A 26235-nucleotide genomic window follows, 5' to 3' on the forward strand; every position below is an offset into this window, starting at 1 on the left:
TTATTTTATTAAGCTCTAAAAACATTCCGTATTGAAATGATTGGTGCCTGGAGTGCACACGTCCACTTTCTCAGGCAGGCATATATTTTAGACTCTTCTGGATATCATCTCTTGGTGATCTACTCAAGCTCTTGGGTATGTTTCCTTTAAAACAAATTAGTTCTGATCTTTTTAATGGAAAGGTAGGGGTTTAAATTTTCAAAGTAAAAAAGCAGCAAATGAACTAGTAGCTTTTTCTTATGTACAACTTGACTAGAGATAATCTCTTTATTTGGGATGCAAAGTTCGATACGTGTTCTCAGTCTGTCAGTCACGGACTCATGTTCAGTGATAGACCTGCTTAAACAGTGTTTTCTGTAATCATGTATATTATCCTATTTTTCAGGTCCCGTAGGAGTAGGTTTGAATGAACTGAAACGAAAACTGCTCATCAGTGACACACAACACTACGGTGTGACAGTGCCCCGTAAGTTCCCTGCTCCCCAATGCTGCTAACCGCTGCACTGATGATGACTGGGCACTTAGGTGGCATGGGTGGCACCCAGCATGGTTCTAAGCGGTCAGCATCTGGACTCAAAGCAGACCTAGCAAGTATGCAGCGACATTCTCCACATTTTACAGTGGAGGAAACTGAGGCACAGGAGTTCAGGGATTGCCCCAGAGTACAGACATCATTGGCAGGGTATTTGTTAATTTACAACTTCTTCTCTATTCTTAGTTTTTTTCTTTAATATTTCTTTTTTAAGCTTATTTATTTATTCTGAGAGAGAGAGAGAAAGGAGGAGAAAAAGGGAGAGAGAGAATCCCAAGCGGGCTCCGTGCTGTCAGCACGGAGTCCCACACGGGGCTCGATCTCATGAACCATGAGATAATGACGTGAGCCGAAACCAAGAATTGGACACTCAAGCAACTGAGCCACCCAGGCGCCCCTCTACTCTCAGTTTTTATGGTGAATTTTAATACACATATGACACTATTATTTACAAATTTTCTTCTATGTAAAAGTCTATTCTACTTCCTAAAATAAGTGCTAATATTTTCCAGAGTTTTTCACCAGGTTTAAGATCAGAAGGACCAAACCACAGAGAGCTGAAGGAGGCCTCTTCTAATATAAGCCTTTCTTAATTACTTTTTATATGTAGTAATTGGCAGATTGTGTTAAATGGGCCTTTCATGGCCATATAATCCAAATATGGTAGGCTTCTTTTCAGTATACAGAATTAGACCTATTTTTATAAAAGAGGTTTTCATAGGCTTTCTTACAAGTGAAATGCGATACTGGAAGCATTTTGATCTCCAGAATAAATGCCATTTGAGTGCTTAATATGTTGATGTTAGAAAGCCTTCTAAAAGACGAAATTGAAATGTTGGCTTTTTCAAGTGGTTTTAGTACTGTTAACAACAAAACAAAACAAAAACAACTGTTTGTATAGTGCCCTTAGCAATGAGCAATGTTCTCTAGTTTGAGAAGAGTTGGGCTTTATTTTAAAATTATAGTTTTCTATTACCTCAAGTTACTCCTTGTTACTGCATTTTTCCAAATTATTGTTTGTAATCGTTTTCAGCCATACGTTATAGGACCGCTGGTTTCCACCAACAGAGATGAAAGTAAAGGAAAATGTGGAAATGTGGAATTAAATTGTGTTTCTCTCTCTCTCTCTCTCTTTTTTAACTTGAATTATTCACTTCTCTTACAAAGCTGAATTGCAATATACAGGTAATTAGAAAATTTTACAAAACTATTGGCCAGTCTTACAGGTGACCAGTTACAAAGAACCTAGAGGATGGAAAAACAGATTACAAAGGGGGAAAAAAACGCATGTATTAACTTCCTACTGTGTATTCATCTTTAATTGTCTGAATTTATTTCAATGTCCCAACAACGGGGCGACATCTGCATGCCACAGAGGAGGAAAGAGGGAGCAAGGATCCGTTACCTACTCAGAGTTCCACACACAGTAGTTGTACCCGCACTCGAAACCAGGTTTTCTGATTCCAGTCTTCACGGTCTTCCTCCCATATAGGATACTACACAGTCTTTTCCAACTACCGATTCTCTTTATTGCAGCACAGTTAATAATAAAAATCCACGTATTTGGAAGATGCTAAATACCAATAAGGCTGTTGATCACGCATAGGGCTTTATGATAATTTTGGTGTTACTCAAGGACCTGGGGCAATGTACTTTGGCCTCAATTTATCCAACAATTCAAATAATATCTGCCTCTAAAGTTGTTGCAGAAATTGAGAACATCCAGAAGGTTCTGGGGTGGAACTCTCCAAAGAAATCCCCAAAGCAGTAATTTTCCACTCAGATTCACTTTTAAACAGGTGTTAATGTCAGAAGATTCCCATGGAGCAGTGTTTTCCAGACTTGGCTGATAATAAAAACCTCTTGGGCTTCATATGAAAAGATTCCAAGGCCTTTCCAAAGAAATCCTCCTTCAGGAAATCTGACAGAATGCCTGAAAGTCTGTATTTATATATCCCAAGTGACTCATAATACCAAACATTTTTGGAAAATAACAGCCATAGCATCAGCTCGGGATGATTTAATTAATTAAAGAAGAATATATTTTAAGAACAAGTTTGGAATTTCAGATTGTTTTGCTTTGTCAAATATTCTAGGTAGAGTCTTGAGTATTTGGAGAAAAATTATTGCTCTGATTATTCCACCAGTATTCTGTTCGATGTTTAACTCTATAAATCTTTTCCCCCAAATGTACTAAATATCCACCAGAATGGGTAGGTTGAAAAAGATGTAGAGCATTGGAACTCTCACACATTGCTGGTGTTGGTGGGAGTGCAAATTAATTCATCCACTTTGGAAAACTAAGTGATACTATCTACTAGAGCTGAGCAAATACATACCCCATGACCTCGCGATTCCACTCCTAGTACACAGCCAACAGAGATGCACACAACGTGCACTCGGATGGTTTTGGAAACATTATTCCTAAGAGCCCCAAACTGGAAAGGACCCAAATGCCCATCAGTGGTAGATCGGATAAGGGACATGATGGCATGTTCACACGACAGAAGACTGTAATGCCCAATCTGCTGCTCCGCGCAGCATTGGGAATGAATCCACCAAACGTGTCCAGTGAAAGGCAGACACAAAAGAGAATATGCAATATAACTCCGTTTGTATAAATACAATAAAAGCAATGCTAACGTGTGCTGTTAGATGTCTTGAGGAGGTGGATCGGAAGGGTGATTGTGCAGTGCTGGAAATCTTCTGTTCCCTGGTGGGTGCTTCTTACCTGGGTATTTTCATTCTGTGGAAATTCGTTAAGCTTACATGTGAACTTTTCCGTCGAGCATACTTCAGGTTTTTCAGTGTTAAAAAGAAACACTTGGTAGTTTAGCTCACTGTGGTTTGCTGAGGTCCATTTTCTGGTCTTGACTGCGCTACAGTTATGGAAGATGAACACTTTCCTTCATTGGAGAAAGTTGAATGAAAGTTACACAGAATCTGCTCTGTACTATTTTTGCAACTTATTGTGAATCTGTAATTATTGCAATTAAAAAAATTATTTAAAAGGATGCTAAATGAGGTAAGCACTATCACTCTTGGGCTAAAATGGCAGAACAAATTATACGATCTTTAAAAAATATCTGTGTTGCCACATTAAACATTGAAAGTTGCTTTTAAAGAAAGTGGTGGCCAAGACCTGTTTTCTGCTGTCTTGCTTCTCTGTGGGAAATTTCATTCTCAGTGAGCAGCACCAACACTGTTTTAAGGCTCTAGGTTATCATCAACAAATTTAAATGACTATTAATATAACCAGGCTTTCAAAAGGCTGTCTCAGTAAATTAAAATAAAGCAGTTAACAAAAAGTATTGCAGTAAATGTCAAATTCTTGATGAATTCCCAAGTCTTTACAGTCTGGAATTTTGGGCACTCACAGTCAACCACACCTGTTAATCACTTTGTGGTTTCTCGTGAAGGCATATATCACAGTTATGTGTTTTCATAGGTTTCAAAGGACTCATGTTCTGTAACACTTCTTTGTCTATAGAAAACCTCAGTTGAGATTTCTAATATATATATATGTAAACTAGGGTACCAATTCAAAAAAATTTTTTTTTCTTATCTCATTATGGCAGTTATTTGGGAATTTTGTGGGAAGCAGGGGAAGAAGGTGGAGTTTGTCTCGTATGTGTTTGATGTTTGTCTGACGGTGAACACAGTGAGTACTCTGACAAGTGAGCGATGGTGAGGTGGTGGCCTGCATTATAGTTAATGTGTCCATCTTTCCCTTTGAATTCTCTGCCCTTAAGAACTTCCAGATCCCTTCTGCAGGATTCCTCACCGTTAATGAGTTTGTGAGATTTCCCATGATCCCTCACTGCAATTAGCAATAAAACTCTTCAACAGTAAAATTACATCAGGCTTGGATAATTTGGGGTGATGGTGATAAGCAAACACTTTGTAGGTACATTCACTTTTAACTGTGTTTGGCAGTGTCATAAATGTCTTGTTCACTTGAGGTAGTTCTAAATAATACTTTTAACCCTCCCAAGGGGACTCCATGTGTCAGGGCAGTGACCCTTAACACTGCATGTTCTACATTTTCAGAGTGTTCTGCCGTGACAATTGAACAAAGGTAACCTTTTCTCAGTTCACCAGAAACATATTAATGCACATAAAATTCTCAGTTTTGATTTTCAGCAGTACATTCTTACGAAGCTTACTATTTGCCAAAGGAACGCCAGCAGACAACAACTAAATTGTTGAAATGACAAATGCATATTAACCCTAGATTCCAAAGCAGAGGATCATACTACTTTTAATATCTTTCGTACTCGTGGATGCGTATTATGTTATTTACACTTTAATAGAGTGAATTTGTCATGAAATTCATTCTTAGCTTTATGACAAGAATTAAATTTATTAGTATTACATGCTGTTCCTGCAGAAGGTGCGACATTTCGTAATGAATAGCACAATTTCTTGGTGCTTTACCAGCAGAAATACGAAAAACTGTTTTAGAAGATCTGAATGTTGTATTAAAATATGCTTTTAACTAAATAGAAGTTAATTAAAATTTTGGATATAATTTAAATTTAAGTTCAATTTAAATCAATTACTTTTTGTATTAGGTTACTTTTTCCCCCCTTTCTGCAGTTTTCCTTTTACATATTATTGGGATATAATTGAAATAGATAAGCTGCATATATTTAAAAGGTACAGTTAGATCTGTTTTAACATACATATACACATATGAAATCATCATCACAATCAACATAATGCATATTACCATCTCCTCAAAAAATCTGCCCATGCCTTTAGTAATCTATCCTTCTACTCCTGGCCTTAGGCAACCACAGATCTACATTCCGAAACTATAGACTAGTTTAAATCATCTAGCACTTTATATAAATGAAATTATACATTGTTCCCAGTTTTCTTTGGGGGAAGGGGTTAGTTTATTTCACCCAGCATGAGTTTGAGATTCACCAAGGTTGTTTCATAGATTAGTAATTCATCCCTTTTCATTGCTGAGTGATATTCCATTGTATGCAAATACTATAATTTGTTGATCCATCCATTCACCTTTTAATGGATCCTTGGGGGTTCCCCCCGTTTTGGGTTATTACAAATAAACCTATAAGCTAGATATTTTGATGAATATATGTTTTTGTTTCTGTTGGGTAAATAAGTAGGAGTAGAATGGCTGGGACATAGGTAATTTTGTAAGACCTTACCAAACCATTTCTGAAGTGGTTATACCATTTTACAACCCTGGCAGTGTATGCCAGATCTAGTTGTTCTACCTCTTTGCCAACACTTTGTATAGTCAGCCTTTTATTTTTTAATTTATTTTGATTTATTATTTATATATAATGTCAAGTTGGCTAACATACAGTCTATGCCATGTGCTCTTGGTTTCGGGGGTAGATTCCCGTGACTCATCGCTTACGTACAACACCCAGCGCTCGTCGCAACAAGTACCCTCCTCAATGTCCATCACCCATTTCCCCCTCTCCCCCACCCCTCCCCATGAACTCTGTTTTTTCTCTGTATTTAAGAGTCTCTTATGGTTTGCCTCCCTCCCTCTCTGTTTTTAACAATGTTTTCCCATTCCCTTCCCCCGTGGTCCTCTGTTAAGTTTCTCAAATTCCACATATGAGTGAAAATATGTGATATCTGTATTTCTCTGACTGACTTATTTCACTTAAATAAAATATGGTTTATATATACAATGGAATACTACTTGGCAACGAGAAAGAATGAAATCCTTCCATTTGCAGCAACATGGGTAGAACCGGAGGGTATTAGAGTCAGCCTTTTAAATTTTTCTCAGTGTGATACAGACACATCTCAGAGGGATTACAGGTTCAGTTCCAGACCACCACAATAAAGTGAATATTGCAATGAAGTGGGGTCAAATGAACTTTTTGGTTTCTCAGTAGATATAAAAGTTATGCTTAAAAAAATAAAATTTATGATTATACTGTAATCTATTAAGTGTGCAGTAGCATTAAGGCCAAAAAAAGTACATATCTTAATTTTAAAATACTTTATTGCTAAAAAAAATGCTACTGTCCTCTGAGCTTTCAGCAAGTCATTTTTTTTTCTGGGGGAAGGGTTTTGCCCTGAGGTTGGTGGCTGCTGAAGGCAGGGGTGGCTGTGGCAACTTCTTAAAATAAGACAACAGTGAAGTTTGCCACATTATTGACTCTTCCTTTCACAAACACTTTCTCTGTAGCATGCAGTGGTTGGTGTTCGATAGCATTTGACCCACAGTAGAACTTCTCCCCAAGTTGGACTTGATCCTCTCAAATACTGTGCTGCTTTATCAGCTGAGTGTATGTAGCATTCTCAGTCCTCTGTTGTCATTTCAACAGTCTTCACAGCATCTTCACAGGGGTAGATTCCAGATCCAGAAACCACTTTCTTTGCTCATCCGTAAGAAGCAACTCCTCATCCATTAAAGTTTGATCACAAGGTGGCAGCAATTCGGCCCCATCTTCAGGCTCCACTTCTAATTCCAATTCTCCCGCTATTTACACCCCAGCTGCAGTGACTTTCTCCACTCAAGGCTTGAACCCCTCAAAGTCATTCATGAGTATTGGAATCGACTTCTTCCTAACTGTTAATGTTGATATTTTGATCTCTTCACATGAATCACAAATGTTCTTAACAGCATCTAGTGTGAACTCTTTCCAGAAAGTTATCTTTCCATAATTCAGTTTTCAACTTATTTTGCCCAAATCCGTCAGAGAAGTCACTATCTATGGCAGCCATAGCCTTACAAAAATGTACTTCTTAGTAAGAATTGAAAGTCAGAATTACTCCTTGATCCATGGACTGCAGAATGGATGTTGTGTTAGCAGGCTTGAAAACAACATTAGTCTCGTTTTACATCTCCATCCGAGCTCTTGGTGACAAGGTGCTTTCGTAGTATTTCAGAAAGAATCTGAGCACTAGCTTTGAACAGTGGGCTTAAAACATCCAGTAAACCATGTTGGAAACAGAGGTGCTGATAAATAGGCTTTGTTGTTCCATTTATAGAGTACAGGCAGAGTACATTTTCCATAATTCTTAAGGGCGTTGGGATTTTCAGAACAGCCAGTGAACATTGGCTTCAGCTTTAAAGCCATCAATGACATTCACCCCTAACAAAGTAGACTGTCCTTTAGAGCTCTGGAGCCAGGCATTGACTTCTCCTCTCTAGCTGTGAAAGCCTAGATGGCACCTTCTTCCAGTCTAAGGCTGTTTGATTTACAGTGAAAATCCACTTGGTGTAGGCACCTTCATTAATGATCTATCTCAGCTGGGTCTTCTGGGTAACTTGCTGCAGCTTCTACATCAGCATCTGCTGCTTCACCCTGCACTTTTCTGTGACAGAGATGACTTGTTTCCTTAAACGTCAGGGACAACCTCTGCTGGCTTCACGCTTTCCTTCTGCAGCTTCCTCCCCTCTCGCTGCCTTCATAGAATTGAAGGGAGTCGGGCTTGGGCTTACAGGACTGTTGTGGCTGGTTGGCTCTTCTCTCCAAGTCAGCAATAAGGCCGATTCATGTGCATTCACTGGAGTAGCACTTTTCATTTCCTTCAAGAATTTTTCTTTTGCATTCACAACTTGACTGTTCGGTGCAAGAGGCCTAGCTTTCAGCCTGTCTCAGCTTTCCACATGCCTTCCTCCCTAGGCTTAATCGTGTCTAGCTTTTGACTGAAAGTGGGAGCCATACAGCCCTTCCTTGCACTTGAACACTTAGAGGCGATTGTAGAGTTATTCACTGGCCTAATTTCAATATTGTTGTGTCTCAGGGAATAGGGAGGCCCGAGGAGACGGGGAGAGATCAGGCAATGGGCAGCCAGTGGAGCAGCCAGAACACACACACCGTTTGTTGATTAAGCTCGCCATCTTATTGGCAGAACAACTGCAATAGTAACGTCAAAGATCACTGGTTACAATAACAGATATAATAATGAAAAAGTTGGAAATATCGTGAGAATTCCCAAAATGTGACAGAGACACAAAGTGAGCAAATGCGGTTGGAAAAATGATGCTGATGCTTGACACAGGGTTGCCACAAACCTTCAGTTTGTTTAAAAGAAAAAAAAAATATCTGTGAAGCAAAATAAAGCACAGTAAAACGAGGTATGCTTGTATGTGTGTAGTGCTATTTCATTGTACTTCAATTTGCATTTAATTGATAACTAATGATATTGAGTGTCATTTTGTGGACCCAGTCATTTATGCACCTTTGGCAAAATGCCTATTCAAATAGTTTGCCATTTAAAAAAAAAATGCATTGTCAGAGGGCCTCAGTCAGTTAAGCATGAGTCTCTTAATTTCAGCTCAGGTCACAATCTCACAGTTCATGACATAGAGCCTCACGTTGGGCTCTGCACTGACAGCACAGAGGCTGCTTGCGATTCTCTCTCTCTCTCTCTCTCTCTCTCTCTCTCTCTCTCTCTGCCCCTCCCCTGCTTGTGTGCTCTCTCGAAATAAATAGACGTCTAAAAAATTGTATTGTCTCATTGGGTTTTGGGAATTCTTTATTCTGGATACATGTCCTTTATATGATAAATAAGTTATACACATATTCCTTCCAGTCTGTGGGTTAACTTTTCATTTTCTACTGGTGTTTTACAAAGACCAAAAGTTTTTAATTTTGACAAAGTCTCACTTATCATGTTTTGTGCTTATGTTCTATCTAAAAATCTTTTATGTCTCAGGGTCACAAAGACACTCTGCTTTTTCTAGAAGTTTTATAATTTTACATTTTACACTTAGGTCTTGATCCATTTCAAGTTATATTTTACGTTGTTACTTAGCAGACTTGCCTTGTTCCTGATCTCAAGGGAAAACAACTCCCTCTTTCACCATTAAGTGTGATGTTTACTCATCAATGCCCTTTATTTATTTGAGGGCATTCCCTGTGAATCCTAGTTTGCAGATGCTTTTTGTCATGAATGGGCACTGAATTTTTGTCTGGTGATTTTTCTAAATTCATTGAAATGATGATGTATTATCCTTCATTCTGTTAATATGGTGAATTCCATTGATTTCCAAATGTTCAGCCAACTTTTTATTCACGAGATAAACTCTACTTGGTTATGATCTCTTATCTTTTTAAAAAATATATTGCTGAATTTAACTTGCTAATAATTTTGTTGAGGACTTTTGCATCTAAACTTTTGATGGAGATTGGTCTATAATGTTTTCTAATGTCTTTGATAGGTTGTGCAATTAGTTTGTACTAATATCATAAAATGAATTAAGCAGTGATTCCTCTTTATGCAAAAATATGTTGATGTAAGATCTGTGTTATTTCATTCTTAAATGGTGGATAGACTTCATTAGCCATCTAGGCCTGGAATTTTCTTTGGGGGAAGGTTTTAAAAAATAAGTTTGATTTATTTGACATGCTATTCAGATATTTTGCCTCCTCTTGTTTCAATTTTGATTCTTTATACTTTTCAAGAAATGTATCTATTTCATCTAAATTGTCAAATATGTTGGCATAAAGTAATGCATAATATTCTCTAATCCTTTTTAGTGTCCATAGGATCTCTGATAATAACTCATTTTTCATTTTTTATATTGGTGATCTTTGTTTTTCTTTTTTTAAAAGAAAGATCTTTGTTTATTTATGTTGAGAAAGAGAGAGAAAACATGAGAGAAAGACTGATTCCCCCAGGCATCCCTGTTCTCTTTTTCTTGATCACTGTAATTAGGTTTTTAAATTTTGTTGTTTTTCTTTATTGTCTTTTTTTTTTTTTTGTATTAATTTCTGTTATTATTCTCTTCTCCTTGGTTTGGGTGTACTGTGATGTTTTCTTTGTAGCAACATCTTAAAAGTTTATTTATTTATTTTGAGAGAGACCGCAGGAGTGGGGGCAGGGCAGAGAGAGAGGGAGAGACAGGATCCCAAGCAAGCTCTGTACTGTCAGTGCAGAGTCTGATGTGGGGCTCGAACTCATGAAAGTGAGATTCATGACCTGAGCTGAAACCAAGAGTCAGATGCTTTACCTACTGAGCCACCGAGGTGCCCCTCTTTCTAGCATATTTTAAGATGAACTTTCAGTCATAGAGTTTAGATCTTCTTTTTTAATATAAGCATTTAAAGGTATAAGTTTCCTGCTTTGCACCATGTTCCATCCTGTAACTGTAATAGGTTGTATATTCCTTGTTATGTCCTTCACAATATTTATTATTTCATCTTTGAATCTTTATTTAGAAGTGTGTTATTTAATTTTCAGATATTTGAGATTTTCCTAGATATCTTACTACTGGTTTTTAATTATGTTATGGCTAGAGAATTTACTCTTTTATGATTTGGGTTCTTTTAAATTTGTTGGGACTTTTTATTGGCCCAGCATATGATCTTCCTTTTGACAAACGCATCATGTACACCTGAAAAGAATGTGTATTCTGCATGTATTGGATGTAGTGTTACATAGGTATTAATTAGGCTCCAAAGGTCGGTGGTAGTGTTTAGGTCACCTGTGTCTTACTGATACTTTGTCTAGTTCTATCAGTTGTTGAGAGGCATTAAAATCTCTTATTCTGGTTGTGAAATTGCCCATTTCTTCATTTAACTCAGCCACTTTTTGCATCATGTATTTTAAAGTTTTGTTATTATGTGTGTACAAATTTATAATTCTCATAATTTTCTCTTTTTATCATTATGAAGTGTTCTTCTTTATCTCTGGTAATACTCTTTTTCTTGGAATCTCTTTTATCTGGTATTAAAGTAGCCACTTCAGCTGCCTTATGCTTACTGTTTACATGGTATATGTACTATCTTCCATCTGCTCACTTTCAACTTATCTGTGTCTTTGTAGTTAATGTGTCTTTCTTATAGACTTAATAGACAACATGTACTAGGGTCTTTTTCACCCTTTCTATCTCTGCCTTTTGATTGGAGTATACAAACCAATTAACATTTCCCGAATTATGAAAATGATTAAATTTAAGCTACTATTTTATTGTTTTTCTGTTTATCCTTTACCTTCTGCTTTTTATTTCTTTTCTACTGTTATTTATTATTATTATTATTATTATTATTATTATTATTAGAATGGTTTTTAACGTTCCATTTCAGTTTACCTATTTGCTCTCTGCTTATATGTCTTTGTATTACTTGTTACTGGTTGCTGTAGGGATTACAACATGCTTATACCTAATCATTCAGAGTTATCTTCATGCCATTTCACATAAAATATAGAAACCTTTCAATTATGTAGTCCTTTTTGTGGTAATTGACAAATATATCATGTTTGCATACATTGGAAACTCTACCAGATAATATTAAAACTTTTAAATCAGTTGTATATGTATATATAATATATACATATATAAATATATTTTAATACGTATTTTAAGGAACTTAAGAGGAAAAAAGCAAACTTCTATTTCTATTCATTCTTTCTGTTGCTCTTCATTCCTTGAAGATATAGATTTCATTCTTAACATTTCCTTTTAGCCTAAAACCTTCCTTGAATATTCTTTTAGAACACATCTGCTGATAAATTTTCTTGGTTTCTCTTCTAACAAGGTGTTTATTTTGCCTTTTTCTCCTGAAGGATATTTTGGGTGAAATTCTTTTCTTTCAGTACCTTAAGTGTAGATATTATTTCATTGAGTTCTTGTTTTTATGATTTATAATAACATAATAAATCTGGAATCAGTATTCCTCACATGTACTGTATTGGATTTTCTAGATGCTTTCAAAATGTTTTTCTGTATCTTTGGCTGTTAGTACTTTGGTTTTAGTGTCTAGGCATGATTTTTCTCTGAACTTATCCTATTTGAGATTTGTAACTTTGGGAATTTGTAAACATTATGTCTTCACCAAATTTTAGCAGTTTTTGGCTAATACATTTTTTTTTTTTTTGCCTCAATTTCTTTTTCATCTCCTTCTGGCATCCGAATTACACATACGTTATACAGGTCCCTGGGGCTCCATTTATATCTTTTCAGTCTTTTTTTTCTTTGTTGCTCAGATTTTATAATTTCTATTGACCTACTTCAAGTTCACTGGTTTTTTTTTTCTCTGTCATTTCCATTCTGCTGCTGAGCCCACTTGGTGATTTGTTTCTGTTAGATATTGTATATTTCAGTTCCAAAATTTCCACTTGGTTCTTCTTTATAGTTTCCATTTCTCTAAGAGTGCATATCTTCGTTCATTTCAGGTGTATTGTCCTTTACCTTATAAAACACAGTTGTAATAGTTGCCTTATTCTTTGCTTGATAGTCCTAACTTCTTGTTCATTCAGAGTTGCCATCTATCATTTTCCCCTTGAGAACTGGTCCTATTTTATGTGTGTTTTTTTTATGTTGAATAATTTCTTTTAAGTTTTTTTAATCTTTAGTTTTGAGGAGAGAGAGAGAGAGAGAGAGAGTGACTGGGGGAGGGGCAAAGAGAGAGAGAGAGACAGATTCTGAGGCAGTCTCCAGGCTCTGAGCTGTCAGCACAGAACCCAACGCGGGGCTTGAACTCACGAACTGTGAGATCATGACCTGAACCAAAGTCTGACACTTAACCGACTGAGCCACCCAGGCACCCCTAATTGCATCCTGGATATTATGAATGCAATGTTGTATCAACTCTAGGTCCTGCTTATAATGGAACAGAAAATACAGGATTAACTTTAGAAATAAATGGGCTCCTGGGTGGCTCAAACATCTGACTCTTGATTTCAGCTCAGGTCATGATCTCATGGTTCATGCGATTGACCCCCACATAGAACTCTGCACTAATAGCATGGAGCCTGCTTTGGATTCTCTCTCTCCCTCTCTCTCTGCCCCTCTCCTGCTCACATGCACTCTCTCTCTCTCAAAATAAATAAATGTAAAAAAACAAAAAACCTGAGGAGTTGCAGTGCGAATATGGCAAGCAGCCCATCCTTCCTGCTGATTACAACTAAAAACTCTGACCCCAGGACAACTGTCTGAGCACTCTGAAAATGAGTAAAGCAAGCAGACTATATAGGGGAATCAACATTCTGGAGAATGTTTTTACTTTAGCAAGTAATCAGCCACTTTATGTTTAGACTATAAGTTCTGTCTCATTGTGAGTTGTGGTTTAAATCTCAGTTCAGTTCTCTAAACCTCTTGCTACACTGGTTTGGGTCATCTCTGTCACATGTAGTTCGGGGGGGTCTGATACTTGTGTACAGAGTTCACATCTCAGCTCAGTTTTCTAATAAGCCTTTTCTATGTTGGTTTGGATGTGTTCTGTGCTGCTGTTATTGAGGGGTTAGGCTGACACTTCTGTGTCCTAAACTCTGTTGTAAAATGTTGCTCTGTTAGCTGGAGTCCAAACTGCATGCGTATAGCTCAGGGTTTTTTCTTCAGCTAGTATTCCTTCCTACTCAGGATTAGAATATCTCCTCCAATCTTCCTGGATTACCTCCACACACTTCAGTTTTTAAGGACTTTTTTGTTTTTTCTTAATAAGGGCTCCTACACTGCAATTTAGTCACACATAACACCATGATGCTCTGTGATTGTTCCCACCCTCAGGGCAAAACAAAGAGGAAATAAAAGTTAAAACTCTGTGCCCCACGCCTGTTGATTTCCCGACACAGCCTGCTTTATTTATTTTAAAAGTGCTGGGGGGGGGAGCGGGGGGCGCCTGGGTGGCTCAGTCAGTTAAGCATCCAACTTGGGCTCGGGTTCTGAACTCATGGTTCAGGGGTTCGAGCCCCATGTCGCACTCTGTGCTGACAGCTCAGAGCCTGGAGCCTGCTTCGGATTCGGTGTCTCCTTCTCTCTCTCTGCCCCTGTCCCACTTGTGGGCTGTCTCTGTCTCTCAAAAATGAATAAACATTTTTAAATAATAATAAAAAATAAATAAAAGTGCTCGGATAGTTTGTCTTGGGCGCAGAGTTTTTAGTTGTAATCAGTAGGAAAGATGGGCCGTAGTCAGTCTTTCACGTGCCATATCGGCACTGCAACTCCTTAGGTTTGGTTCTCGTTTTAAAATTAGTCCTTGTGTTTTCTCCTCCATTATAATTTAGTAGCAAATAGGTAAAATTACTGAATGGGGGTTCAGTAGTATTCTAAGAAGGTGTTTATACTTTTGCAAAGGAGGAATGAATGGCACCTGGAGATCTTTGACTTCGTTCAGTTATTGATGGCATCCTCCCTATCTGCTGTGTGTAGAAGAGAGTAAAGTCATTTCAGAGTTTATCTTACAACCTAGTGGGCGTTAGACTTGCTTCAGTGAATATGATAATAAATATGATAATAAGCATATTATCTGCGAAAGAAACGAGTTTTTCCTCGAGGGTTAAGATAACTTTATTTAATTAACATATTAGAGCACCTTCAAGATCATGAATAGCACAGACACAATGCAGTTTAATTTTGAATCGATCTTCAATATGTTTTTATATCGATGGAAATTCTGAATTAATGACACTTTACTGGCTAATTGGCTTTCTTGTAAGTTTTTAAGTCTGGTTTATGAAAAAGCACTTTTAATACATGATGATTTCTTTTTCAGTATGTTCCTCAGGATGGTTGATACAGACTTTTGTAAACTCTTTTTAATTAAATCACAGACACTACCAGAGCAAGAAGAAGCCAGGAGAGTGACGGTGTGGAATATATTTTCATTTCCAAGCATTTGTTTGAGACAGATGTACAAAATAACAAGTATGTGGAAGTTTTTTTGTGTGTAACCATTGTTTTTAAGCATGTGCCTACGTGTCCAGTTTTAGGCAACTGAGCCATTTGAAATATATTTTCAGTTTTATAATATTTGAAACTGATAAGAAGGTGATAACACTCGTTACCAATCTTCACCTGTAATTTTTTAATAACCTAGAGCTGCTGTGTTTGTGGTGAGTTAAGTGTGTAGGAATTATTTTGAAAAATGAGGGAATGTTCCTAGTATGTTATTGTGACCTCAACTAATTGAATCTTAACATATGTGAATAGAATTTTATTTCAGAAAACTAACAGCTATGTCATAGATCCCTACGTCCACGCTCTCCTCCACACACACTTCTCTCCCTCACTGACTCTTCAAAAAAAAAAAAAAAAATTAAAATAATGTTAATCGCCTTGCTTGTACTAAATCCCCTGGCCAGCTCGGCTTCCTCCACCTCCCCAGGTCTTCCATTTGCTTAAGCATGGATAATGGAGGGTGTTGGGGAGCAATGTGTGTTTTAGTGTAGGATTTGGGGATTTTATTGAAACATCAAAATGCTTTTTTCCACGTTTGGCACGGCGATTGTGTTTTTATAGCACATAATCGGCTGCCCTGGTTCCATTAGCCACCAACCAGTTCCCGCTGTAGTTCTAAAGCTGAGCTTGGTTATTCCGTAGCGCATGGTGAAATTTCAGTAGTTTCTATTGTTTGGTTTATTCACTGTTTTATTGCATTGCATTAGTTCTGAAAAAGAGGTGATGGCAAACAGAGTACTGGTGGACTAAAGTACTTTTTTCTGTTTCAGTGTAATACAAGCAAGTGTTACTGATGTGAAAATGTAAAATAAAAGATTTTTTTAAATTGACATTCTGGAGTACTTGGCCCTATTTATTTTATTGAACACAGGAAAAGAAAATTACATGTTCAGCAAGAATATCGTTTATACGTATGAATTATGTCTTTCCACTTATGTGTATAATTAATTCGCAAATGGCTCTGACACATGTCCGATTTCCTACAGGTTTATTGAATATGGGGAATATAAAAACAATTACTATGGCACAAGCATTGACTCAGTTCGTTCTGTCCTGGCGAAAAACAAAGTTTGTTTGTTGGACGTGCAGCCTCACGTAAGTGAACAACGAACTGTTTTTAATGTTTATTTTTGAGAGAGCATGAGAGAGGTGGGCGGGGCTGGTACGGATTGAGAGGGAGAGAGACAGAATCTGAAGCAGGCTCCAGGCTCTGAGCTGTCAGCACAGAGCCTGATGCAGGGCTTGAACTCATGAACTGCGAGATCATGACCTGAGCTGAAGTCAGACGCTCAACCGACTGAGCCACCCAGGCACACCCCAAGTATACTGTATTCTTAAGTATCATGTATTATTATAAGTGTTTGTAATTTTTACAATGGACATTTTGGTTCTTGGCCCTCTTTCTTTGAGTTTGACTCTTTACATGTCCTAGAAGTATAAGCCCCCCACGTAGAGCTGTGGGGCGTCTCACAGGAATTATACTGAACGAGACCCTGCTCGCAGCTGTCAGGGAGATCTTTGCCGGCATCCTGGGAACGCTTGTGAACACTTTGGACTGAGGGTGCCAGTGGATGAAGCCATTCAGTTCTTGTCGAACCACATATCCTCCAGCAGAGATCCAACCCATAGCATTTTCCTTGTTACCCAGGGATCACAGATTCTCACTTCACTGATGGGTCCACCTTAGGGTGCATAACCTCCAAGAGCCATGATGACCCAAAGAAGCCCTTGGCTTCTCTTCAGAGAGATGAGTCTGAAGTAAAAAGAGTCCCAAGAATCAGTAGGGTGATTGACTCCTTAACTTGGGCGCCGGTGAGGAATAGGATGCTTCTGCTTATACAACCCCTCTCTGCCGGAGCCCTGGCTCTGGTTGTGTCCAAGTCCCTCAGTGTGGTTCCAGCAATATGTCCACAGAGCCTCACCAGCCATACAGCCCATCTCTCCCCAACCCCACCCCACATAACCTGTCTGCCTAACTCCTCAGGGGAGTCTGTGATTTGTATTCACATTCTAGGGAGGCTCTGACTATGGCTCAAGAGTATCCCTTAACTCCCACCCCTTTACCAATCCCCCTTGACTGCAGATGAGTCCTCAGAAGCATAGTGTAAATAATATAAAATATTGACGGGGAAGTGTTGACAAGCTTCATGGAGAGCAGGAAGCTTGCCCTTTTAGGACACTCTGAAGGACAGAAGGACAAAAGGAGAACTCGTGTGAGATCAGGAAAAGGCTTACATGGGATGTTTGGAAGACTTTCATGTGCAGACAGCTTTTTAACTCAACAGCATCCTTTAAGTATTTGATTTAAAAACCAGTTTTATGATATTTTTAGCTGCTTCTGTTCAGTATTATAACATTTCAAAACATTTTAAAAGGCAAATTCTATGCTCCGACATCTTTTCAGGGGTATTCATTAATACTGATATTCGTTAATTAATAATTTATTCAAATTCTATATTACTTATAATTAACATATTCATACATAATTTATTGATATTAATATTTATTGTCAACAATGAATTGAATAATATATTGAAAGAGCTACTGGCCTGAATTAGATAATTTTAAGGAATTTTCTCCTTTGAAAGAAACTTCAGTTTGACTATAAAATTCACTCATGACATTATGAAGAAATGTAAGAAAACTGATTTTCTTCCTTGCAGACAGTGAAACACTTAAGGACCCTAGAATTTAAGCCCTACGTGATATTTATAAAGCCTCCATCAATAGAGCGTTTGAGGGAGACAAGGAAAAATGCAAAGATAATCTCAAGCAGAGATGACCAGGGTGCTGCAAAGCCCTTTACAGTAAGTACAATGATGCTTAGTAAGAAGACATAAGTGCTGCTCAAAATCGAACGTGCAGTAGCCACTGCCTTTGGAAGATGTAGTAGACAGTGTGATCCAAAAACCGATAAAAGATAGATTGTATCCAGGCACATACATTTTGAGTGATTGTACTGTAATGGCTTTTTTGTGCTTCTATGAATAGATCTTTATGTTATATTGAGCAAAACATCCCTGTAATGATAAGTTAGTGACTGACAATCCCGAATTTTGGGAAAGGTGGGGAATTTTGACTCTGTCAGAGCAGTTTAGTTACAAACAGATCAGAGAGAGAGTATTAGAAGCTATGACCTCTGAAGAACTTGTCATTCAAGAGGGTCATTTTCATTTGTGGCTGAGATGAAAGAATGAACACAGAATAGCATTCAGTAAACCAGTTGTGGAAATGTTTGCATCCGTTAAAGTGGTGTGATTGCCTGGTTAACCTTTTTTTTTTTTTTTTTTTTTTTTTTTCCTTTTGTAGGAAGACGACTTTCAGGAAATGATTAAATCTGCACAGATAATGGAAAGTCAATATGGCCATCTTTTTGACAAAATTATAGTAAATGATGACCTCACCGTGGCATTCAATGAGCTAAAGACAACTTTTGACAAGTTAGAGACAGAAACCCACTGGGTTCCAGTGAGCTGGTTACATTCATAACTAAGGGAGGTCCCATGAGCATCTTTTCTGTAGAGTGCATGATGGAATCAGTTACCATTTTGGTGGTAGGGTTTTTTTTTAATCTATATCACTGTTGTAGATGTGCAGTCTTGGTTAAAACTGAATGCTGGTTTTGTTTGTATCTTTTTACAGCCTTATTTCAAACACAATATTTGAGTATAAGATCCAAAATCAAAATCCGCACAGTACCATATTCTGAGCAGAGCTTTGAACCTTCTGATTGTCTTTAACATGCAGTTCTAGCTCCAAGATGAGGTTGGACGTTTTAGAGAGAAATAGCTAGAGAATAGATATTGGAGTTCAGTGCTTCAGTTGGTCTTAGACGTGGGCCCTGCCATCAAGTTTGTGGGTTAGCAGTTGAAGGTATTAAGTTAGCAGCCTTGAACAGCTCCAAAGAAACAGGACATCTTTGCTCTTCTTTGGATGGGTCATTATAGATTTACCCAGGCTAACAGTAAGGCATCCCCTTATTATTTTAACGTGCAACCTTTTTCTTACATATATACAATATATTCACACTGGCCTTCGTGTTATAGCTTGAGAAGGCCTTTTTATGACTACATATCAGTGACCCAAATGTTTAAGAAGGGAAGATGGACTTTTAAAAATGATTATATCCGTAACTAAAAGCCTTTCCTTATGGTATTAATCTTTATCAGGATGGTAATATCTTGGGGCAAGTAATGATTATAAAGGACGTTTTTATTTGTCAATCCTCAAACAGGAGTTCTAGAGTCACCAAAGAGGTGATTCTAGCTGGCTTTGGATTTTTCCAATAAATTGTAAGAATGTGATACCTATTCTAAAAGTAGATGTTTTAACTGATACAGTTAAAAATGTGATCATTTTTCACCTGTGCAATTGATCATATATTTAAATTGCACTAAGACATATTTTAGAAAACTTTTCATGTAATGTTAACTTACCTCGGCATCATCAAAATAATTCTTAACACTGGTCAGATACCATCCTAATCTTGCCATTTTTCTAGACTTTTAAGACAGACTCTTGTATCGTAAATATTTACATGGGCTCTCATTTTTCTTGGTTACTACTGAACTTCAAACAATTCACGTAGCTCAAGACCGTAAAATGACCATAAGTTGTATAAGAGAACATGTCATGTCATTCTTGCCTGCAATAAGACCCGGCCAATCAAAACTCACTGCATCTGTAACTTCCAAACAGAAAATATTTTGTTTGTTCATTTGTAAAGAGAGTTTAGATGTCATGTTCAAAGAAAAATAGAATGTAGTGAAATTTTATATATTTATGAAATATTTGAAAGGCATATTTTTTTAATTATCAAATGGAGCTATTCGTAAAGTAAATTGTATGTAAAGATGTCGTAACTTAAAATAGTTGTATAAGTCAGGGTCAACATTCCATGTAAATATTTGACCTTTGTTCATACACAGACTCACAAGCGTGTTCTATGTGCACGGCACATCTGACATAGCATTATCCACTGGATTTCCTTCAGACAGGTCAGATTTCACATTAGAAAAGAGACAAAAACTCTACTGCAATAGCCTTGATACACACACTAAAATAATCAGACTAAATGTTAATTAACATGATCCAAATAGCGAGTTCTATGTTTATTAACTAAATAGCAAACAATTTAGTTTTTTAAGATAGTGGGGAAAAGGGTCCCCAGATCTGATGCTAAAGCCGTAAAGTTATATGGCTGCTCTAAGAAAATACAAGTCTTACGTAGAGAGTTTGGGTAGAATATATTCCTCTTTGAACACAGACTAAAATTTCCTATAAATCAAGACTTCCTGTACGAAGAGTAATGGGAAACATGTAATTATCTAGGCAGTGGTCTGAATAATTTAGGCAGTCCACATTCTTTACCGTGGAGGTAGAGGGTAAGTGTAATGTTGTGGAAACTGAGTGCTTTTTGCTGTCAGTAGCAATGGGGTGTTATTTAAAAATCTAACTGTCCAGACCATTCTCCCTCTTCACACTAGAGCCGAGCAATGTTCTTTTAAAAATGATAAGGAATCTTTTATTAGATAGTCTATATGGTGTTGTAAGTGACATATGGCCACGTGGATGCTTAGAGCTTAGGTTAAAACTGAGTTAGGCAGGGCCACGGCCTTGTTGACAATTGTAGCAAAAGGCCCTGGACTCTGTGTCTGCACCCAGACCTCCAACGCCTACAGAGATGCGTGTGGGGTTCCTCATGCACTAGTTTTTGGAGCAGCCGGCTCCTAGCACAGAGTGTCAGCCACCAGTGGAGAAGAGGAATGTTCGTATTTTTAAGTCCATATATTTAAAATCCAAGATCAAGAAGGAAATTCTGTACTCCCATGATTATCAAATCGGTTAAAAATAAAAAGGTGAAATTGAAATATTCTTCCCCCTTGTTTTACTTCCTCATATAAATGTTCTTAATATATGTAAGGCTGACATTCCTGGTATTGTATAATGATTGAATGTATCTAAATTGTAATATAAAATCGACAAAACATGTAATCTTTGCAGATTTACAGAAACTGTTATTCAAAGCTTCTCGAAGATCTAGATTTTTATTATTTATTTTCGTCTTAACTAGTAAAGATTTATAAATGAATGTAATGGAAAACCTTTGATCTTAATAAAGTGTCTTCAAGTTACTTGTCTTCTTTCTGCACAGTTGTTTTTGCACTTGGGTATTTGGTACACTGTTTCCCATGGTAGAACAAATTCTCTTTTCTACTCTGATATCAAGGTTTTGTTTGAACTTGCCATGTCTGAAATTAAACTTCATATTTGTTTCAGTCAAATATTTATTGGCTTCAACAAGGCTGTTGAAGAGATGGAATTCACTAGTCTTGCTCCTACCCATACAGTGCAGCCATTTAAAGAGGTCGAGGGTGGGTGATCTGGGCCCATCTGTGATGGGAACATCCCTTCCCCCACCCCTCCCCATCAGGAATCCAAGCTTTAGCCACATCCTGTTCCTGAACAGGTAGAGCAAAACTAAACCTTCTTATTTAGCTGTCCCTGAGGACAAACTGCCACCTGTTCATAGAGACAGGCTAATTAGTATTGTCCTTGCTTCAACAGCTGAACCAGCTAATCCCAGCTCTGGTTCCAACGAAAGACTGTACAGTGGAGCTGTCAGGAACATGGGCTCCAGAGCCAGAATCCTTGAGTTCAAATTCTGGTTTTTGTCTATGACCAGCTTTGCAACCTTGAGACAGTCGTGTAACTTCTCTGGTCCTCATTTTCTGATCAGAAAAATGGAGATGATAATACTGCTCACCTCACGGGATTGTTGTGGGCTTGAGAGAGCTGATCCATGTAAAGTATTTGGAACAAAACTTGGGATAGAAGTATTCAGTAACTGTGAACTCCTGTTTTATAATGATTATTCTCACAGCACACAGTTTTAATTTACCTCTATAAATAATCACCCCATAGAAACAGTGCTCCATTAGCAAATTAGCTGGAAGTTTCCTCATAATTTCTATGACTGTTTTATTATTTAGAAAACAGCCATTATTTCCAAGTGATACATCAGAACCTAATCAAGTAATCCTCAGTAGGGTAGTAAACAAATGTTTATTTTTAGCCGCTGGTATGCAACGTAATTTATATCGATTTGAAAGAAATGTCCCTTAATTGTATTAATGCCCTTTCTTCTAACACACTTCCCTTCCAAATGTTTCCCCACTTACCCTTAAGCTCCTGGAGGGCAGGAAATATTTTTTCTAACAGCTGTCTTACAAGCCCAGGAACTGCCAAATTGTACTTACTAGTCATCAAACATCTGTATGATTTCCATTCACTATCTCATTTAGTCCTCACAGTTCCCTTAACATGAAAGATAATATCTTCATCTTTTACAACTGAGAAAAGTGAGGGGCAGGGCTTAAGTACCTTTTCCAAGGTGACAGGTGATAAGTCGTGGAATCAGGGTCAGGGTCCGCCTTCCTCCGACCATGCTATTTTCGCTGCCCTGTGCTGCCTTGTGTTGCTATAACTGGAGCCAGAAACATGAGCTGGAAACATGAGATTAGGTAATTTGGAGAGGGTTTATCCTTTTTACACATACAGTTTATAATTTTCTCAAAACACTGCTGCTTTAATCAGAACTTGATGTATCTATGCCTGTGTGAACAGGCTAATCCACAAAAGGTGGCTATTACCAGAAATATACCTGTGTAGCATAATACGCAATTTTTGTTTAGTCTGCCTGAATCCCGGCCCTTAGTGATGAATCAGGACAATCTGCATACTGCAGAGATTAATCGGAGCAGGTCGTGCTACCCAATTCCAGGTAACATCTGTCGGAGAAGCTGTGAATAAGACTTGTTCCCCTGATTTAAACAACTGCATGAGGCAAAAGATCTTTTATGCCCCCATCCCCATCCTTTCTGTTTGAGATACTTCAGGTATTTTGTGATGCTTGTCAATTTGACAGCCATAATCCCAACCTTAAACCAAGGCACAATGGACCATAAAGGCCAATCGATGGAGGATGACCTTTGAAAAAAGAAAAGATCTTAAATCTGTAACATCATTGAACTGTTGAACTGATCCTGGGACCTCCTCATTCCACTAATTGCTAAATATTCAATAAAGGTTCTTCTCATGGACTGTTGGGAATATAAACTGGTACAGCCACTCTGGAATTTGGCATGGAGGTTCCTCAAAAAATTAAAAACAGAACTTCCATATGATCCAGCAATCCCATTTCTAGGTATTTATCTGAAAGAAATCACTGTCTCAAAGGGATATCTGCATTCCCACGTCTGTTGCAGCCTTACTCAGAATAGGCAAGACAAGGAAACAGGTCCATCAGCAGAGGAACAGATAAAGAATTGGGGAAGCACACACACCCAAATTACTCAGCTAGAAAAAAGAGGGAAATTCTGCCTTTCCCAACAACACGGATGGACTTTGAGGGCCTTTCACTAAGTGGAATAAGTCAGAGAAAGGCAAAAACTGTATGTTCTCATTAATATATAGAATCTAAAACAGGCAACCTTAGAAAGTAGATGGTAGTTACCAGGGGCTGGAGGGTAGGGAAATAGGGAGATGATGGTCAAGGCTACAAACTTCCAGTTATAAGATGAATAAACTCTGGGAATCAAGTGTAGTATACAACACAGCAACTGTAGTTAACGATGCTGTATTATGTACTTGAAACTTGCTAGGAGTACATTTTATCACCAAACACACAAAAGAAGGTAATTATACGAGGTGATGGAAGTGTTAGCCAACCTTATTGTGGTCTCACAATATATAAGTGTATTAAATTATCACATTGTACACCTTCAACTTATGCAATGCTATATGTCAACTGTATTTTAATAAAGCTGGTAAAAATAAGTGTTCTAATGGTTTAAGTCGCTATTGGGCTATTGGTGCTGAAAGCACTCCTAATGGTAAACAGCATCCATGAGTAACTCAGGTGACTCCCACTATTCACTTTCACTTACCAAAGGCTGTTTTTCTGCACAGCTGTCACATTCCCTGGAGTGACACGATTGAACTTGAAAGCACTCTGGAACCATAAAAATCATATCATCTCAATAAATGTAGAAAAGCATTTGACACAATTCAACATTCAATTCATGTTAAAAAACTCTCAGTGATGTAGGTTTAGAGGGAACATACCTCAAAATGAATAAGGCCATACATATATGAAAAACCTACAGCCACATCATAGTCAATGGTGAAGAACTAAGTGCTTTTCCCCTTGGTTTAGGAATAACATAAGGATGTCCATTCTCAGTACTTTAAAAAAATATTTATTTTGAGAGAGCAGGGGAGGGGCAGAGACAGAGAGAAAGAATCCCAAGCAGGCTCTGAACTGTGAGATCATGACCTGAGCTGAAATTGGGAGTCAGATGCTTAACTGACTGAGCCAGTCAGGTGCCCCCCACTCTCACCACTTTTATTCAACAAGTACTAGCTACAACAGCAAGAAATAAAAGGCATCCAAATTGGTAAGGAAGATGTAAAACGGTCACTATTTGCAGATGACATAATACTATACATAGAACACCCTAAGCACCCCACCAAAAAACTATTAGAAATAATAAATGAATTCAATAAAGATGCGGGACACAAAATTAATACACAGAAATCACCTGTGTTTCTTAACACTAATAACAAAGTAGCAGAAAGAGATATTAAGAAAACAACTCCATTTGCAATTGCACCAAAAAGAAGAAAATACCTCGGTACAAACTTAACAAGGAGTGAGTGACCTGTACTTGGAAAACCATAAAACACGGATGAAAGAGATTAAAGATGACACAAATGGAAAGAACTAATATATCCAAAGCAATCTACAGATTCAGTGCAATCCCTATCAAAATACCGACAGCACTTATTACAGGATCAGAAACAAATGATTTTATAGAACAAACTGGAGAGCCCAGAAATATACTCACACTCATATGGCCAATTAATCTGCAACAAAGGAGGCAAGAATATCCAATGGGGAAAAGACAGTCTCTTCAACAAATGGTGCTGGGAAAATTGGACAGCCACATGCAAAAGAGTGAAACTGAACCACTTTCTTAAGCTATACACAAAAATAAAATTCAAACTGAATTAAAGACCTAAATGTGAGATATGAAATAATAAAACTCCTAAAAGAAAACATAGGTAGTAATTTGAAATCAGTTTTAGCCACAATTTTCTAGATATGTCTCCTCAGGCAAGGGAAACAAAAGCAAAAATAAACTACAGGGACTATATAAAAATAAAAAGCTTTTACACAGTAAAGGAAACCATCAACAAAACAAAAATGCAACCTATCAAATGGGAGAAGATATTTGCAAATGATATATCTGATAAGGGGTTAATATCCAAAATACATAAACAACTTAGACAACTAAATACCAAAAAAAAAAAAAAAAAAAATCACAACAATCCAATAAAAAATGGGCAGAGGACTTGAATAGACATTTTTCCAAAGAAGACTTACAGATGGCTGACACATGAAAAGATGCTCATCATCACTAATCATCAGAGAAATAACAAATCAAAACCACAATGAGATATCACCTTACATCTGTAGGAATGGCCAGAATCAAAAAGATAAGAAACAACAAGCGTTGGTGAGGATGTGGGGAAAAAAAGGAACACTTATGCACAATTGGCGGGAATGTAAATTGGTGCAGCCACAGTGGAAAATAGTATGGAGATTCCTCAAAAAATTAAAAATAGAAACACCATATGATCCAGAAATTCCACTAAGGGGTATTTACCAAATGAAAATGAAAACACTGGTTTGAAAATATATATATATATATATATATATATATATATATATATATTTATATAGATGCATATATATAAACCCCTATGTTTACTGCATTATTTACAATAGCCAAGGTACAGAAGCAACTAAAGTGTCCATCAATACATGAATGGATAAAGGTGATGTGCTATACACACACACACACAACCGTAAAAATAAAGTGATATTTTGTAACTTTTGACAACACAGATGGACCTAGAGGGTATTATGCTAAGTGAAATAAGTCAGACAAAGACAAATACAATATGATTTCACTTATATGGAATCTAAAAAAAATGAATAAAATAAACA

General features: G+C 37.4%; 1 protein-coding gene and 1 long non-coding RNA gene across 10 annotated transcripts in view; one reads left to right on the forward strand and one right to left on the reverse strand.

Annotated features, from left to right (window-relative positions):
- Positions 1 to 21295, forward strand: part of MPP7 (MAGUK p55 scaffold protein 7) — a 303608-nt gene extending 282313 nt beyond the window's left edge. For 7 of the 8 annotated variants that reach the window (XM_040451103.1, XM_040451109.1, XM_040451104.1 and 4 more), the window contains 5 exons: positions 386 to 466; positions 15035 to 15128; positions 16148 to 16256; positions 17825 to 17968; positions 18471 to 21295. In XM_040451103.1, coding sequence (XP_040307037.1) covers positions 386 to 466; positions 15035 to 15128; positions 16148 to 16256; positions 17825 to 17968; positions 18471 to 18650 — 608 coding nt within the window. In that variant the 3' untranslated portion in view covers positions 18651 to 21295. The remainder of the gene's footprint in view (positions 1 to 385; positions 467 to 15034; positions 15129 to 16147; positions 16257 to 17824; positions 17969 to 18470) is intronic. The other variant, XM_040451107.1, reaches the window with a different exon arrangement.
- A 992-nt stretch (positions 21296 to 22287) lies between these two features.
- LOC121014680 (uncharacterized) overlaps positions 22288 to 26235 on the reverse strand; it is a 78371-nt gene continuing 74423 nt past the window's right edge. For both annotated transcript variants that reach the window (XR_005783362.1, XR_005783361.1), the window contains 2 exons: positions 24110 to 24174; positions 22288 to 22666 (listed from right to left, as the gene is read on the reverse strand). This is a non-coding gene — a long non-coding RNA (uncharacterized LOC121014680). The remainder of the gene's footprint in view (positions 22667 to 24109; positions 24175 to 26235) is intronic.

This window comes from Herpailurus yagouaroundi, unplaced genomic scaffold (genome assembly GCF_014898765.1).
Source record: "Herpailurus yagouaroundi ecotype Mexico unplaced genomic scaffold, PumYag 203, whole genome shotgun sequence".
Lineage (NCBI taxonomy): Eukaryota > Metazoa > Chordata > Mammalia > Carnivora > Felidae > Herpailurus > Herpailurus yagouaroundi.